The sequence below is a fragment of the Bufo bufo genome, chromosome 5, assembly GCF_905171765.1.
Source record: "Bufo bufo chromosome 5, aBufBuf1.1, whole genome shotgun sequence".
NCBI lineage: Eukaryota > Metazoa > Chordata > Amphibia > Anura > Bufonidae > Bufo > Bufo bufo.
This window is the reverse complement of record NC_053393.1, coordinates 59005420-59023741: the sequence shown is the minus strand read 5'-3', so window position 1 is coordinate 59023741 and position 18322 is coordinate 59005420. Positions and strand designations below refer to the sequence as shown.

Here is an 18322-nt window from a genome sequence, read left to right as displayed (position 1 = left end):
GTACCTAGCTGTCAGTGGTTAGCTATGAAGATTATGATTGGAGTTGTTTTATGTTTATAAAAGTATTGATAATTAAAATCATTCTATGCTTAGTACATTTTCAATAGACACACATAACTATAAAAAACAAGAATCCTCACCCATGTCAGTAATCACCTTAAATTATACATGTAGCACTGCAATATATAAGCTCATACACTGTGTCTGACAGCCTTCTTAGCTCTGTAATTATCAATAGCAAAATATTTTTTTTTTATGTATTCAACGGTAGACATAACATTTTCTTAATTTATGGTATATTTAAAGTGGATAAAACTGTCTTTATGTGTCCATGTCATTTTCCTTCATAAAAATACTTTTAAACCATTTCTAAAGCAAACAAAATAATAGCAATCAGGAAAATACAAAATTCAAAAGAAAAAGTTAGCATCCAGTGCCACTATGTGTCCCACAGGTTTCAGCAAAACCACTTCCACCGCTGAGCTGGAGGAGCAAATTGAGGCTACTCCTGGTGCTGTAACACTTGCTCTCACTTCTGATGATGTTGCTGTATCCTGTTTAACTGCTACCCCCAACAAAAGACTTACTGAAGAACTCCTGGTCCAAGCCGTTGAACATGATTTGGAATCAAGCATAACCCTGGACCTGCAGTCTTCACCAACAGCTCAAACCCAAAGCTTACGAAGAAGACCAAGAAATTCTGTACAGATAGAAAGAGCTAAAGAACTTGCAGGTGTTACTCATAGAGGTATCTATACTATTTTATTTGTGACCCTTCAAAAGCCATTGATTAAGGCCATGGTCACTTATGTTTGTCATATCATGGCTAAAAGTAACAAATTTATTTTGCATTAAAGGAACCCATTTTGCATATATCTATATTAAAAAACAATAAATTATTTTTATAGTTTAAAAAAATCACCCCCAGGAACTAAAAGGGGTTCAAGAAGCTAAAAACAAAATAAAACAAACTCAAAAATCAATCCAAATATGTCATAGCATGAAATGACAATACAATCATTGACAATGGCCATAAAATGTATTTATTTATGGTTTATTTTTAATCAAGTTTTGTTTTGGAAGAAATGTTAACATGTTTTCTTCCTTTATTGAATGATGCTTAATTTTTTTATTTTTTTATTTAATGAGCATTCATTTGATTTTTTTGTTATTTTATTTAAACCTGGGTAATCTGAATTTTTTTAAAAAAGTTACTGTGCAGGTAAAATATTGTGATATTAGTTTTAAAAATATCACATCTATATTTGGGAAGCAGCCTAACCAACAAGATTGCATAATAATTACCAAATCTCATAATTATGGAATTTTAGTACATTGAACTTCCTTCTTGCTTCAATTATTTTAAATTTGCTGTGTGGTGGAAATAAATGTATCCTAGCAATAAAAACTTATTTTTAAATAATATGATTACATTTTTGAAACTGTAACCATTTATTTTTGAAATATAGCAAAATATTCTGCTTTATAAAATATTGTGAAACTAAAACGTGAAAACGTAGCTGCCTTTAATAATATATATTTTTAATTCTTTCAATATAGCTTCTTCCCCTTTTGAACAAAAATATCTCCCTTAACATTAGAATTTCAGATATTATAACTTATGTCACCCACTTTTTCAAATGTATTTTGGACTCTTAGCCATCATATGGGACAAAACAACTAATTTATTAAATTAATAAGATACTAAAGCAAAGTAAACTTCTTAGAGCTGTGAACTACCAATATTTAGTATGCTATAAATATAAAGAAAAACATAAAACAACTCATATATTAGTAAACCAGAAATTAGAGCAGAAGCCAAGATTTGATCATTTTTAATTAACATATGTAACACCTTTAAGTAAATAAGACATATTTACTTAAAGGGGCTGTACTAGTTAAATTAAAATTCGCTCTAGGCTACTAAATGGTATAAAATAAAAATGCATCATAAACTTGCCTGTTTCTCTCTTGATGTTATCAAAACTGCTGCTACTGTTGTCCTCCCCCTCCTGCTGTTTGTATTTGTAGGCTGCAGTGATGACATAAGGTTATAGAACATGTCACTGTCCTTAGTGGTCTTGTCCTATGTATAGCTGATTGACTATAGCAGTCATATGCTGAAGATCTCTATATGACCACTGTAGCCTTGTATACAAGCCTGGGGAGATAGACTAGAGCTGTAGCACTCAGTACTGCAGGGGAGAAACAGGGTGAGTATAAGATGATTTCTTTATTTTATAGCATTTATTGGAATAAGGCCAAATTTAAATAGATTTTCAATTTTTTTTTGTTATGGTAGGTGGCAGCCATTTTGCAAACGTAAAAGAACAGGAAGTACCACTCCTAGAAAAAAAAAAATATTCCCTTACCTGTTAGAAAGGTACATGATGTAAACTATAATGAAGGTAATATTTTTACCAGATATTGCATTTGTGAGTTATAATCTTCATTCTGATCATCATCTATGACCAGCACTCTGCCTCTCCAACTAACATAGGACAGGAAATTAGTTATTCCTCAATTTATTCGTATGAGACTGATATTGTTGCCCCCATATACATACATAGAGAAACTGACTTCCTGGCCACATATAAGATGCTGTGTTATTTGGAGAAGCAGAGTGTTGGTCACATGACATAGCTAAGCATCACAAGGGAAGGCATAACTGACAAATACAATCATTGGTAAGAAAATCGCTTTCACTACAGTTTACATCATGTACCTTTCTAACGTATTAAATAAAAATATTTGTGGGAGTGATTCTTTCATTATCTTTTCAAAAAATTATGACAAACCTTTATTTTGGTTTCTGATATTAACAAGTTGTCAGTTTAACATACTGTATTTGACAAAAATTGAAAGGTCAATGTCTCATAACATAACAAATCTTGGCTTTGACATTTTTTATTTTTTAGGTTAAATTATTTTCAATTTTATATGATTCTATAGGAAGGATAAAGATTTGAGTTAATAAACTTGTTATCAAAATGTCTATTTACAGTGTTTACTCCACCTATACTTTGTCTTTTTCACAACGTGTTCAGGAGACCTATATCTTGCATCCTTTTTTTTTATGTAAATGACAAACAGTTCCTGGAATGAGAGACAGAGAGAGAGAGAGATAGAGAGAGAGAGAGAGAGAGAGAAAGAGACAGAAAGAGAAAACACTTCTTAGCATTTCCTTTGACAATGTCTCCCCTCTCCCTTGGGTCAAGATCATGAATATTAAAGGGGTCTTCAAAGATTTATTGCAGTTGAGCATTTGTTAAGAAAAAATACTTATTTCCAAATTGCTTGGAATATGGATACAGTTCTGTTTTGCTTATTAGACATACTATATATCTGGTTTAATTATAAAATTAAAAATCTGTATTTAATATAAGATAAATTATATTTTAGATAATTACTTATTAAGTCTCAATTATATCTAATAAATAAATGATATTGATTATTATTAGTGCTAGCAGCAGTAATAGACAATTAGACAATAGAAATTATACTAGCATTGCTTATTACCTAATAGGCTTAATATTTACAGTATATGTATTAAAAAGAAACTTAAAGTATATAGACACAGATTTTGATGCAGTTGACATAGAGTTTTGAAGCCAAAACTAGGAGGACATTCGTAAAACACAAGCCAATTCTTTCTTTCTTGCCTTATGACCAATTTCTGGTATTGAAATAAAATATGCATAAAAATATGTAAAACTTTGCGTTTTCAGTACAACATTATTACAGTAGCCTCAATAAACGCTATAGCATTTTATAAAATACATAGCATGTCAAAACCTGACATTAGGTTATATATATTTTTTTAAATAAAGCTTAATATTAGTGATTTGTTAGCACGCTCTTTAAAGGGAACCTGTCATCAACTTTATGCTGACCTTATGTGACAGAAATGCTGATTCAACAGTGTGTTACTCATCAGCTAAAAGTAAGTGGTTGCTAAGAACCAGCATCATAATCATTGCAGCACAGTCCTTGAAAAGAGTCAAATTTACCTGAGAAGAGTCATGGTTATTCATAATCTCCTGCTCTCCCCGCCCATCTGCTGATGATTGGCAGTTCTCTCCTAGAGAGATAGGGAGAAAACCAGGTAGCAGACTGTCAATCATCAGCAGGTGGGCAGGAGAGCAGGAATTCATGAATAACCAGGACTCTTCTCAGGTGGCCGGGACTCTTTTCCAGGCCCAGTATTCAATGATTGTGATGTCGGTTCTCGGCAACCACTTACTTTTAACTTTTAAATGACAGACTGCTGAAATAAACTCACCTGTCTCTACTTTATGCTGCTGTTAGTATGGGCAGCATAAAGTTCATGACTGGTTCTCTTTAAGAATATTTTTTTTTTTTTAATTGAATTGCTATTTAAAAAAAATGTCTTTTCTGCATTTCTGTTAAATGAAAAAAGGGGATCAAGTAAAATCTTAAAATTACAAAAATAGTAAAAACAAAACTCTGGGAATTATGAAACGTGTATGTGATTGTCTTGCCGTAATGGATCAGTTTGTATTTTAGGTTGACACTTGATAAGAAATAGTGAATATGAAAAAGACTGGAATTTCAATAGTGTAAAAAATGTGAAAAAAGGTATGTTGGTAAATAACATTCTGTTCTCTTGTATGTGTCAGTCTATGACCATGCTATCCTGAACATAGACTGTATGATAGATAGATAGATAGATAGATAGATAGATAGATAGATACAAAGGAGATAGATAAATAAATAGATAAATAAATAGATAGATACATAGATAGAAAAAAATAGATACATTGGAGAGATGGAGAGATAGAGTGATAGATAGGAGATAGAAACATAGACCCCAGCCAATCAGCAATTCAAACAGTTCACAGTGCTTCAGTGCATGCCATGGCCTCTTTGTATCTCACCATGCACAGAGTCATCCATTGTATAGCAGCTGTGTCTGGTATTGTAGCTCAGCTCCATTTACTTAATGGGACTGAGCTGTGCCTAGGCCATGTGACTGATGAACGTGACGTCGCTGGCCCAGGAAGAGGTCACAGTGCTCACTGGTGTGTTGCGGCTTCTTCAATCAGGGTGTCGGATCCCAGACGACCTGATTCTGATATAGATGACCCCTGTCATCTATATCAGAAACTCAGAAAAACCCATTAAAAACAATTTTTGCTATTGAATTTGAAACACCCATGGAAGCATCTGAATTTAAAGCTACCCTATCGTGAAATGGCATAATACTGTTCATTCACCAGAGATTTGAAGAACCTGTATGTGTAAGGGATCAGTGCTCTGTTCTGGAAATTAGATTTGATGCAAAATTGGCTCCTTCCCATTTATTTTGTGAAAATGGAATGGTCTCATGGTTATGACAAAAAAACATCTGAGGCATTATAGAGAATGACTAAGTAAATCACTGCAGCATTGTTGTAGTGCCATTTTCAATGTTAAGAGGGACCTATATTCAACTTAGTGCTAGTTAGCATGCCACGGATTAGGTTTAATTAGTGTGAAATAGTTTATTTTCTTAAATTTTTACTATAATTTCCTCTTACTTGGCTATTTTTTTATTTTCTTATGTTCTGTCATATGTAAAAATCTTTTATAGTATCTTGGGTTATGAGTGTCACAGTGCAAGGGGAGAGTAGTAGGACATCAAGCAATGACAATCCTTGTTACTGAACAACTCATAAAATTTTCTGAACCTTCCCAAGAAGCAGCATAATACTGATATGAATCTACTGGGACAGGTTTTACAAGTTGTCTTTTTTGTGTGCAAAATCATCCTGCCCAGTCTGATGGCTTTATGCCCTATGCTATACTATACAGGTATTCGACCCATTAGATACAGTATTGTAAAGAATCCTTTTCAGGAAGAGGCTGTGAGTAAAAGCAGCAGTAATAGTGATCTAAAGGTGTGTCCACGTTAACTTATCCACTTTTTTCATTAAAAGGATTTTCAGAGATATTTTGACTGATGACCTATCCTCTGGATAGGTCATCAGTATTTGACTGGTGGGAGTTGAGCACGAGGACCCCTGCTGATCAGCTGTTTGAGAAGGCACCGCAGCACACAGTAGTGGCCTTCTTGCAGCTTTACCTAGGCCGTGTGATCTCATGTTCATAGGTCACATGGCCTAGGCACAACTTAGCTTCATTGAAGTGAATGGAGAAGAGCGAAATATCAAGGACAGCCATTATACAATGTACAGCTCTGGTAAGCTAAGAGAAGAACAGATGCTGATGACCTACCCAGAGGACAGGTCATCAGTTAAAATATATCGGAAAACCCTATTAAGGACTCACATTTCTTACAATACCAATTCAATATATGATCATGAAATGATTGCAAAACCCTTAACAGACTGAAATGCACTTAACCATTGGGTGGCCACATATAGCATAAACAACGCCAAATAGAGTGAAATTGTGTTTTTTTAAGCTAATCATCCAACCACTTATCTAAGGATATGTTGAACCAAGAGTGAAAGTTAGGAAGGACACATCTGTACATAGGGGTGGTGTGACTTGTTTTTGACTACATAGGGCACATTCCTCTCAGTTATTTCCTCAGTCATATCATAGAGAGTCATTGATATATAGAGGATTGTCATGTGGGTGCATCTTTTATGGCTACAAATCCCCTTACACCTGTATGTCTGATAACCCACAGTCAGGATTTTGCAGGTGCAATATTATCATCTCAAATGGGCCAAAAAGTTTTATGCCTATTATGGTTTAAAAGGTGACAAGGGGTTTCACACTCTATAGAGTTAGCAAGCCACCTACCCAGGAAAGCATAGGACGCGTGGATACCTCTGCATGAGAACTAGTGTGAACAGTAGGTCTGCTGTCCTGAAACAAAGCAATTCAATATTAGCCTAGTCTGTGAAACTTTGCAAAGTAATTTATTAACAATATTTCTTAGAAACAGAAAAAAAATGCTAAACTACTTATATTTGCAATGCAATCTTAAAGTACTTTGCAGTTATCTTGAATATTGCTCATTAACATTGCAATATCCTTTATTGTATAGCGGTTAATTAGGCAGAACATGATACCGTACCACCATTACTTATTGTCACTTCATTCCATGCACTAACTACAACATTACAGCTTAATGTTGGAAATCATCTCATTCTTAAGTGGAAGACATTGCAATTCTATTAAGCCACTGGATTTTCAGAATTCACTTAGCACTCCTATCATCTGGATCAAATGAGTGATGAGTTTTAAAAACAGAACAAAATGCTAAATGCTATGCTTTCCTCAATTAATAATGGAAATTTCCAAAGATGAGGACTCATTGTTCACTTCTATTTAATGCTAAATATATAACTTCACAAAATATAGGATTATCTTGCATCAGAGCCCTAGATAAGTCACTTTCAAACATAGGCAATGTAGGATATAGTATATATTTAGTACAGAAGGCACTTGCCAATCTTGTGGTGCTGTGAGTCCTGTAAAAGAGGAGCTTCCTTCCGCCCTTCCTCCGGTGACCTAGTGTGCTGGAGTGTCTTCTGCTCCTTCCAGCTCACATGTGCGGCTCCGGCCGGCAGCTCGCACACGTGGGGGGAGCTGCGCTGCTGTGTCCAAGGGAGCGAGGAGCTTCCTTGTGACGTCACACTCTGTTAGCTACGGGTGCATCCCAGGTACAAGATTCCTCTGGCGCATTTTGGAATAGAAGTATTCCTTCCTCAGGAATAGGAAGGAGGAAGGAATATGTCTATTTCAAAACTCGTCAGAGGAATCTTGTACCTGGGAGGCACCCGTAGCTAACAGAGTGTGACGTTTGATGCAACCCATTATCTTTGGCTTTGGCAGCAGCTGCCTGACACTGGCTTTTACTGCTTAGTTTGCTGTTTGTTGTTTGCTGTTTGTTAAAATTCCTATGTCCTTTTCCATGTCAGTGTTACCGGGTGTTTTACCATTTAGTATGTACGGGTGATTTGCATTATTCATTCCCATGTGCATAACCTTACATTTGTCAGTGTTAAACCTCATCTCTGCATTCTCTGTGTAAGTGTGTATGCAGAGATAGCTGTTAGTCACTGATAGCTGTATATGGGGAGGTGTTATCAGTGATTGATAGCATTCCCTGTGTAAGTGTGTATACAAGAGATGGATGAGATCTGCCAACATTGATGGTGGGTTCTCGTATAGGACATACGTCAGTCTATTCCAAGGAGAAATCCACGGGACACCAGAGGTCCTTATTAGAAAGTGCTTTTAATACATAACGTTTAGTTGATAGCATTTTGATCCATCCAGAGAAAGTATAAATGTAACAGGTCAAAAATGAAACCCCAATGTTTCGGTCGTGTAGTGACCTTTATCAAGGGATCTGTGGCCTAAGTGAGAGCTCTGAGCTCCGGAGTCCGCTTCCAAAGCTCTCACTTAGGCCACAGATCCCTTGATAAAGGTCGCTACACGACCGAAACATTGGGGTTTAGTTTATGTATGGCCTGTTACATTTATACTTTCTCTGGATAGAACAAAATGATATAAACTAAGTGTGTATACAGAGATAGCTGTCAGTCCCTTATAGTATATAATATGCAGAGATGAGCGAAGTTATGAAAGATTTGATTCGACTGCTTGACCGAATTTCACAAATAAATTTGTGATTACCTTGTCACTAAGCACATTCCTTTGTATGTTCCTTGATTGAAGACACCACGCAAAATTTTGCGTGGTGACGAGATTTTAGGCAGTTTCTGCCATCAAGATGGCCACGACGGCCTCTTCATGTGCAAATAGATGAGGTAAGTATGTATTTTTTTTTACTGCAATTTCAGGAAAAATAGGTTCATTACCACAAAGCAGGAGGAAATTCTGCTTTGGGGCAAATAAATTTCTTCCTGAAATTCGGATCAAAGTAAATTTGTTTGGCTTCAATTTGTTCAACGTTAGTAATATGCAGATATTACAAGTTTTACTGAATTTTTCCCCACAAAACTATATATCAATTTTCTCAGCTTCTTCTGCACTATACTATGCTGTCTGTATTGCATTTTGTGGTGACAGGTCCTCTTTAAAGAAGTCCTATCATAAATTTTATAACTTTACCATTAAACAGGTTGTCTCATCTCAGACAATGGGGACATATCAGTAGAATATGCCCCCCATTATCTTATAGCTGCGGGTCCCACCCCTGGGCCCTGCATCTATATCAGGAATGGAGCTCCTCAAAGTGGTGGCTGGAGGACTCCAGTCCGGCCACCACCAAGCGCTCTCCCCATAGAAGTAAATAGGAGTGCACCGGACACGACACTCCCATTAACTTCTATAGGCCCATCGGTAATAGCTGAGCTATGCTATTTTCAGCAGCCCCATAGAAAATGAATGGTGGGCCCTGCACTTATTAGACAACAGGGGCATATCCTATTAATATGCCCCCATTGTCCAAGCTGAGACAGCCCCTATAATATAATGTACAACCCCAATTCAAAAAAGTGTAATGTAAATAAATGTAAGCAAAAACAAAATGCAATGATTTTAAAATCTCATAGACCCATTTTTATTCACAATAGATCATAGAACACAAATCAGATGGTGAAAGTGAGGCAATTTACAGTTTTACGGGGAAAAAAATGCATCTCAAAGAACTTGAGACAGGAACATGTCAGCCATTGTGTAGCTTCCCCTCTTCTTTTAACAACAGTCTGTAAATATCTGGGAAGTATGGAGACCAATTGCTGGAGTTTTGGAAGAGGAATATTTTTCCATTTTTGTCTGATGTAGGATTTTAGCTGCTTAATAGTCCTGTGTCTTTTTTGCCAGATTTTTTTTTTTTTTGTTTCATGATGTGCTATATGTTTTAAGTTGGTGAAAAGTCAGAACTGCAGGCAGGCCAGTTCAACACCCGTACTCTTCTTCTGCAAAGCCATGCTGTTGTGATGGAGACAGTATGTGGTGTAGCATGGTCTTGCTGAAATTTGTAAGGCGTTCCCTGAAAGATACGTTATCTGGATTGGAATATAGGTTGTTCTAAAACTTCTATACACTGTTTATAGTGCCTTTCCAGATGTGTAAGCTGCCCATACTATAGGCATTAATGCAACCCCATACCATCAGAGATGCAGGCTTTTGAATTTTACGCAAATAGCAAGCTTGATGGTCCCTCTCCTTTTTTTATGGATGGTATTGACATATGGCTTTTTCTATGCATGATACAGCTTTAACTTGCATTTTGTGGATTGCACTGCAGACAATTTCCACAGGCAATGATTTTTTGAAGTGTTCCTGAGCTCATGCAGTGATTTCCAGTACAGAATCATGTCTGTTTTTCGCAGTGCCACTTGAGGGCCTGTAGATCACGAGCATCCAATATTGATTGTTGGCCATGTCCTTTGTGCACATAGATTTCGCCAGATTCTCTGAATCTTTTGATGATGCAAGTTGATTGTGGGATATTCACAAGTATTCACAATTTTACATTGTGGAACATTTTTATAAAATTGTTACACAATTTTTATATGCCCATCTTTTCTTCTAAGAGTGATATGAAGGAAAGGCTAAACTGGATGGACATATGTCTTTTTTCAGCCTTACAAACTGTGCTACTATGAGACTTTGCCTGTAGCGTGCTTTTCTTTATACCCAGTTGTGTGACTTAGTAGCAAATTGCTCCTCCTGCTATTTTTATTAGTACCACTTAATTTTCCAGTGTTTTGTTGCCAGGGGGAACATTTTAATATGGAATATATCAATAGCATGTTTTTTTTTTTTTTTTTAGTTTTTTAACAAACTAACAGTTTTGCCCAAGCTCAGCTTGGACTTTAAGAAAAAGTCAATCAAAGTGCAAAGCGTTTGGCAGTTACAGAGAGAGAGCTGAGCCTCTAGGTGCAATGACAACACCCCCTTTGCTCCTAGAGGCTCATTTGCATATATATAAAAAAAATATTCTCAGCAATGCGCACACATATGAACATGGTACCAACACAGATGCCTTCCACTGCCAAGCGCATATGTAATAGGTCAGCCAGTTTCATAGGTACAAATCTGCTGACAGATGGCCATCTAATCATTATGAGGGCCTCCTACATTTCCCTTTCCCTCCCCTTGTTGGGGAAGAGAAGGATGGTGCTGTTAGATGTTAACATGCTATATTATTTTGTTTTTAGGAATTTAAGCTGCTGCCAGAAGTGCCTGGCATTAAATTACTCCCCTCTCTTCATTCAGAACACATGCATGCTTAGCCAAGCGTACGCATATATAGGAGAATCTGGAGAGATGGATGACGTCCGAATGAGTTCTTGGCCGGTAGCAATCTCATGCATATGCCCAGTTTTACTTAGCCTTATCTACTCTGTAGTACAAATTGAAGGACTATTCATTTATATAATCCATCTAATTAAAAAGTAGGATTTCTTTATTGTGATCATTGCTCACCTATTAAATCTCTGCTCTTGAATGTAGAATCCCTTTTGATTTTCAATCCTGACATAACGCAACATTGTGTATAAACACTGTCAATTATCTTTGATTAGAATCTTTTTTTCTGCATACTAAAAACCAAATAATAAAAAATCTGCAAGAAGCCAATTATCACAATCATGGTGCATTACTGATTAAAAATATATTTAAGCACAGAGTTGACCTTGCAGAGCGTGAGATTTATCAGACAGTGTTCTTTTAATAAGCAGAAGGGCAATCATTTTAATTCATTTGTTTTTTTTTTTCTTTTTCTTTTTTGCTGACTAAGATCTCTGGCAAGCTGTATCTTTTTTTGCCTTCCCTCTCCTTCACCTAAGCACTTTGCTGAATTGGAGCTTCCACCGCATATAATTTTCCAATCTGCTTATCAGTGTCAATTTCCCATTCATTTATCAGTTTTGCCAGATCATCAATTCACATGTCTGGAATTTTTTTTAAATAAATTAATCATTGCTTTATTGATTTTAAAGGTGATGACGTTTTTGAAATGTTCTGTTTTATAACCATACCTGACAGGTAAAATGCTAGCAATGGCAGAGGCTTACCTCCTTTTCTATATATTTGTCAATACCTGATTTTGCTAAACAATGCGTTTAGGGTAATGAAGTTGTGATAATAAGACAGCTCATCTACTGTACCGCACAGTCTCTTCTTTTTAAACCACTTTACAAGTCAGTTGAGACAACTCAAGAATGTTCCAGTAGATGTCTAATTCAAAACTAAAATTGTAGAGTTTTTTGGGGGGACTTAGATATTGGTGACTTATCTTCAGGATGGTCTGACTCCCAACACCTCCACCCTCCAGCTGTTTTTGGCAGCCACTGATGCAGGAAACTATGCAGCGGAAGGAAAACTCTGTCCACTTTGTAGCTTCTCACGATGGTGCACTGCAGCTCAGCCCTCAATCGCTTGAATGAGTCAGTGGGGGTGACTCATACACTTGAATCACTTGAATGGATCAGTGGGGGTTCCGGGTGTTGAACTTTCCCTCTGATCTGATATGGATGATCTATTCTGAAAAATCCTTTCCTAGAAAAACCCTTTAAGAATTATAAGAAATCATAATCAAAACCATTAGAAAGACCAAGTATAATATAAGAGGTAAAGTAAGTCACCCCCATTCTCCTTGTATGGGTTTATTTAGTACTGTATGTGCAAGGCATCATGCACATGGTTGCATTACAGCTTCAACCAACCTGCAAGCTGTACAGAGCTATCATATGGCACCCATAATACTATGGAGCCATAATATATTTCAGAAAACAGATCTTTGCACTTTGCATGCTACTGTACATAAAATATGATATTGCAGGATCACACCAAAAATATATTCATTAGATGAAGCTATACAGATACAGATAGGGTGTGTGTCACCCACAGCTTCTATGCATATAGCTCTGCTACGTTTCAAGTGACCATAATTTGGGTGAATTTTATTGTATTTGTTAACCCTTTAAAGACCATAATATTTCCGTCATCAATATAAAAATAATTATATATTTTTTTTCTTTAAGAATGTATTTGAACAATAAATAAAGCTAGATCCATTTGTTGATAAGAACTAATATTTTGACTCAAACAAAAAAAAATTATTTTAAGTTCTTAATCAGATGATACAGGCAATTAAAAACATGGGACAAATACATTCCTTCCTTGGTCTTCAAAGGGTTAAAGACACAACATGTCTTTCTGCATTTCAAATTTAGAACATCGGATTTTAAAGGGGATTCATTGGGGACAAAAAGTTTCAAAAAAGGGGCTACAACGTGGCAACGATCCCCGCTGCTCTTCACTTCCTTCTCCTGGCTTGATACACAGGAAATGACTGGTAGTGGTGACCTGCCTTTGCCAGTGATTGGCTAATCAAGCATTTCCTGCCATTTTCAGGAGCCAGAAGTGGAGAGCATTGGGGGCCAGAGTGGGAATTGCAGAGATGCAGTAAGGTGAACAATGCTTCTTTTTTATTCTTAACTAGGGATGAGCGAACTTCAAGTTTTGAAGTTTGAGTTCGGGTTCGGGTATATGCTGAATGGCGTTATGGATTCTGTTACCACGAACTATAACGCAATTCCATGATGGAATGCATAACGGAATGCCTTTTGAGGCATTCTGGTATGCATTCCATCATAATAGAAGCCTATGGCTAGCATAACGGATCTGTTATGCATTCCATCATGGAATTGAGTTATGGTCCGTGGTAACAGAATCCTTAATGCAATTTAGCATAAACCCGAACCCGAACAACTTAAAACTTGAAGTTTGCTCATCCCTATTCTTAACCCATTCTTCCCCTTTTTAAAAACACAATAAAGGTGCTGATCTACTATAAGTTCATTAGAACCCAAGTGGACCAAAATGTGTTAGCAAAGCTGTGTCTTTTAACAAGCCATGTACCGGGATCTATGCTCAGGATTGTTATTCACTACTGGTAAGAAGGTTACTACTGAATGACAACAATCAGAAATCTTGAAAACTATGAGGAATTGATATAGAAAAGTTACAAATACCTTTTCAGTAAATCAGATAATAATATTCATTTATTCAGTTGTTAATTATAAAGTGTGCCTATGAATTCCACATTAGAAAGAAGCTTTCCTCTGGAAGCATTGCTCCTAGGAGAGCATAGCTCCACAATACAAGGTCATACGAAGGCTCCATGCATTAGCACACAGAGCACCTGCAGCTGGACCATAGCAATTGCATATGCTGATGTACTGCCTTCAATGCGTGTATGAGCCCTTAGAATAAGTGTCCCAAAGTAGCAGATCTGAATTTACAAGATTACTTTCCCCCATGATAGTTTAGTGGATTTGGATGCCACAGTAGATCTACCTAAAGAATGGTGTGGCAATGAATGGTGTCCATGACAAGCCCAACACTAGTTCACCTATACTATTACAATTTCTCCTCAGTGTATATGATGTGACATGAACACACAATGTAATTTTTATGCTCACTCTCTCTAATCAATAAGTAACTTTATATGCCAATTGAAGGGGTTGTCTGAGATTTTGATATTGATGACCTCTCTTCAGGCTAGGTCATGAATATCTGGTCAGTGGGGGTCTGAGTATCGGCACCCCCACCAATCAGCTGTTTAAAGAGGCCTTGGTGTTCCAATGAGCACCATAGTCTCTCTCTAGGTCAGCGATGTCGCATTCATCTGTCATATGGTCTAAGGGAATGGGGCTCAGCTGTTATACCAAGCACAGCCGCTATACAATGGACGGCACTGGGCTTGGTAAGCTACACAAGGCCACAGCTTTCACAGGAGCGCTGTAGCTTCCTCAAATTACTGATCAGCAGATGAGATGACCTAAAGATAGGTCATCAATATTAGAACCTCGGAAAACCCCTTTAAATTAGTTTTATTATTTAGGACTTTCCTTGTGGTAATTAAGGATCATTTTGTTGCCTGGTATTTCTGTATTTTAGCAGATTCTTACAGTTAATGTGTAATATATATATTTTTTTTATTTTATTTTATTATTATTTGCTGTTGTTTTATTATTTGTTTTTTATTCTGTATGTATGATTATTGGGGTCAACCTTTTCTTGAGCTGATGGTCTGAGCTGTTAAAAGCACTTCAAATATATGACTTATGGCAGCAACAAGGATCATAGAAAGCTAGTGTCTAGAGGTGACTGACTTCTACTAGAGAATGTTGTAGGTATGCTCTGTGTGGAAGTCATTCTGCAGAGAAGGAGAGAAGGTGAGTTCTCTCTTTCACATATTGTCAGTGGTGGATACTTTGTTGTCTAGCTCGAGCTTTGTAATAGAGAAGTTACATTTCATTGTGATTGTGCTTGTGATGATAATAAGATGACTGCTGAAAAGTGATCTCTACAAAGGACTAGGTATCATCTTAGCATGAGACAAATTAATCAGAGAGAAATATAATTTCAAGATTATTTTAAAGGTAACCTGTCACCTCAAAAACGCATATAAAACCGCCAGCAGTACCTTATAGTAGTCCCAGTCTGTTATTAATTATGTGTTTGATCCAGTAATCTGATGCTCCTTACATGACAAAAACAATGTTTTAAGCGCTATCAGTGCTATCTTGCCGGTCAGTCTGAAGTCAAGGTGGCAGCGGACTCCTTGCTTCAAGTCAAGATAAGCACGCCCCCTAACAGTCCCCTCTTGAGTTTGATTGACATCCTGCAGTGAGGTCTAGAGTTGCGTAAGTCTCGTGCATGCGCGGTGTGCTGATGAAACCCGGCTAACTGCGGGAGACGGAGACAAAATTGCGCAGTAATAAGGTGCGCACTGTGCATGTGCAAGACTAACATGATCCCAGGCCGCAATGCAGGATGTCACACACAAGAGTGGACAGTTAGGGGGTGTGCTAATCTTGACTTGAAGCAAGGAGGCCGCTGCCCCCTTGACTTCAGGATGATCTGCAAGATAGGGCTGATGCCGCTTAAAACATTGTTTTTGTCATGTATGGAGCATCAGATTACCGGCTCAATCACATGATTAATAACAGACTGGGGGCTACTATAAGATAATGTTGGCAGTTTTATATGTGTTTTTTAGGTGACAGGTTCCGTTTAAAGCATACATAATGGCATGAAAAATTTTAAGAAAGCACAACTTTTAAATAGGCTTATTATAAAATCTTGATTTAACCATTAGGTTATTTTCTGATGATACATTCCCTTTTAAACGTCTTTACATGGGCATACAGTGGGTTATAAGTAGCATACTGTTGAATACCATTTCACTCGTTAAATGTTGAACAGCCTGGATGCTGGCAAAAAGCAGATGTAGATGCCTTTTCTTATACAGTTCAATGGATCACATTATCTTTTGTCATACTTGGATGCGTATAAATGGTTTTACTTTGTTCCAAGATTTCGAACAGTTTGTGCAACATTTTCTCTGCATGAATTAATAAATAAGTAGCCTGCTAAAAGCTCTTGGCAAAATATCCAGATTCCAGTGCTGATTCACCAAGAGCATTTTCAATACCCTATAGGCTTTTCATACCTATATATATATATTTTTTTTTACAATTTTAGATAATTATGTGTCAGCCAATATAACATATTTTATTTTGCCAGAAATATTTTGTTCCCTCATTCCGTCACATATACAGTACAGACCAAAAGTTTGGACACACCTTCTCATTCAAAGAGTTTTCTTTATTTTCATAACTATGAAAATTGTAGATTCACACTAAAGGCATCAAAACTATGAATTAACACATGTGGAATTATATACATAACAAACAAGTGTGAAACAACTGAAAATATGTCATATTCTAGGTTTTTAAAAGTAGCCACCTTTTGCTTTGATTACTGCTTTGCACACTCTTGGCATTCTCTTGATGAGCTTCAAGAGGTAGTCCCCTGAAATGGTCTTCACTTCACAGGTGTGCCCTGTCAGGTTTAATAAGTGGGATTTCTTGCCTCATAAATGGGGTTGGGAGCATCAGTGGCGTTGAGGAGAAGTCAGGTGGATACACAGCTGATAGTCCTACTGAATAGACTGTTAGCTGCTTTTTTCTTGCCATAATACAAATTCTAAGTAAAGAAACACGAGTGGCCATCATTATTTTAAGAAATGAAGGTCAGTCAGTCAGCCGAAAAACTGGGAAAACTTTGAAAGTAAGGGCTATTTGACCATGAAGGAGAGTGATGGGGTGCTGCGCCAGATGACCTGGCCTCCACAGTCACCGGACCTGAACCCAATCGAGATGGTTTGGGGTGAGCTGGACCGCAGAGTGAAGACAAAAGGGCCAACAAGTGCTAAGCATCTCTGGGAACTCCTTCAAGACTGTTGGAAGACCATTTCAGGGGACTACCTCTTGAAGCTCATCAAGAGAATGCCAAGAGTGTGCAAAGCAGTAATCAAAGCAAAAGGTGGCTACTTTGAAGAACCTAGAATATGACATATTTTCAGTTGTTTCACACTTGTTTGTTATGTATATAATTCCACATGTGTTAATTCATAGTTTTGATGCCTTCATAGTCATGAAAATAAAGAAAACTCTTAGAATGAGAAGGTGTGTCCAAACTTTTGGTCTGTACTGTATATATTTTTATTTATTTATTTAAGTTTTGCACCATAGAAAAAAAAGAGCTATTTAAAAAAAAAAGAAGAATATATCTATGATTAATTCACACAATCAAGTTTAGAATATCTGTTTAAATATATTTTTACACAGCTCTAATAGTCATATTGCATGTCTTCATTAAGCTTTCATTAAAAGGGTTTTCCCATGACAACAACGTATTCCTTATCAACAGGATTGGGGAAACATGTCTAATAGGTGGGGCTCTGACCCCTGGAGTGTCCTCCAATCACTAGAATAGGGGCCAGAGTTCCCTATTTGAATGGTGCAGCAGGCAGACATGCCTGTCCGTCTCTCCATTTAATTCTATTGGACAGCTGAGCTCATTTACTCACTTATCTCTGGCAACCTCATAAAGTTAAGTACAGCGGTGCATGTCTGCCACTCTGTACATGGGCTTTCATTCTAGTGATGAGTAGGGGTCATCCCCTATCCAGTGAATAAGGGATAATTTGTTGTCAAGGTATAACCTCTTTATAACCTCTTTAAGTACAAAAAATGTCAAACTCGTTGTTTTGTTCTAGTTCTGGAATAGAAATGTAATTTTTTCAACATTTCATAACAAATATCTAGCATAAGAAATAATATTGTGTGTATTATATAGAATTAATAACAGGTTATTTTTTAGAAGTTTAAGAATTGATGTATTTTATAAGCAATAGTTATATGGCAGTAGCCTAAATTGTAACTCCCAGTAAATCCATACTATGCAACATCATAGCCACGCTATGTGCCATTGTAAGGTGCTTTTATGTGCTGTACAGATATGTTTTATCTTTCCTTAATTCAAAGTTGGTTAAGGACACCAAATTGCT

The 18322-nt window shown here is 36.7% G+C and overlaps 1 protein-coding gene across 1 annotated transcript in view; it reads left to right on the top strand.

Annotated features, from left to right (window-relative positions):
• Positions 1–18322, top strand: part of CSMD3 (CUB and Sushi multiple domains 3) — a 1177406-nt gene that overhangs the window by 163811 nt on the left and 995273 nt on the right. Inside the window, exon 4 of the mRNA XM_040431881.1 lies at positions 462–748. Coding sequence (XP_040287815.1) covers positions 462–748 — 287 coding nt within the window. The remainder of the gene's footprint in view (positions 1–461; positions 749–18322) is intronic.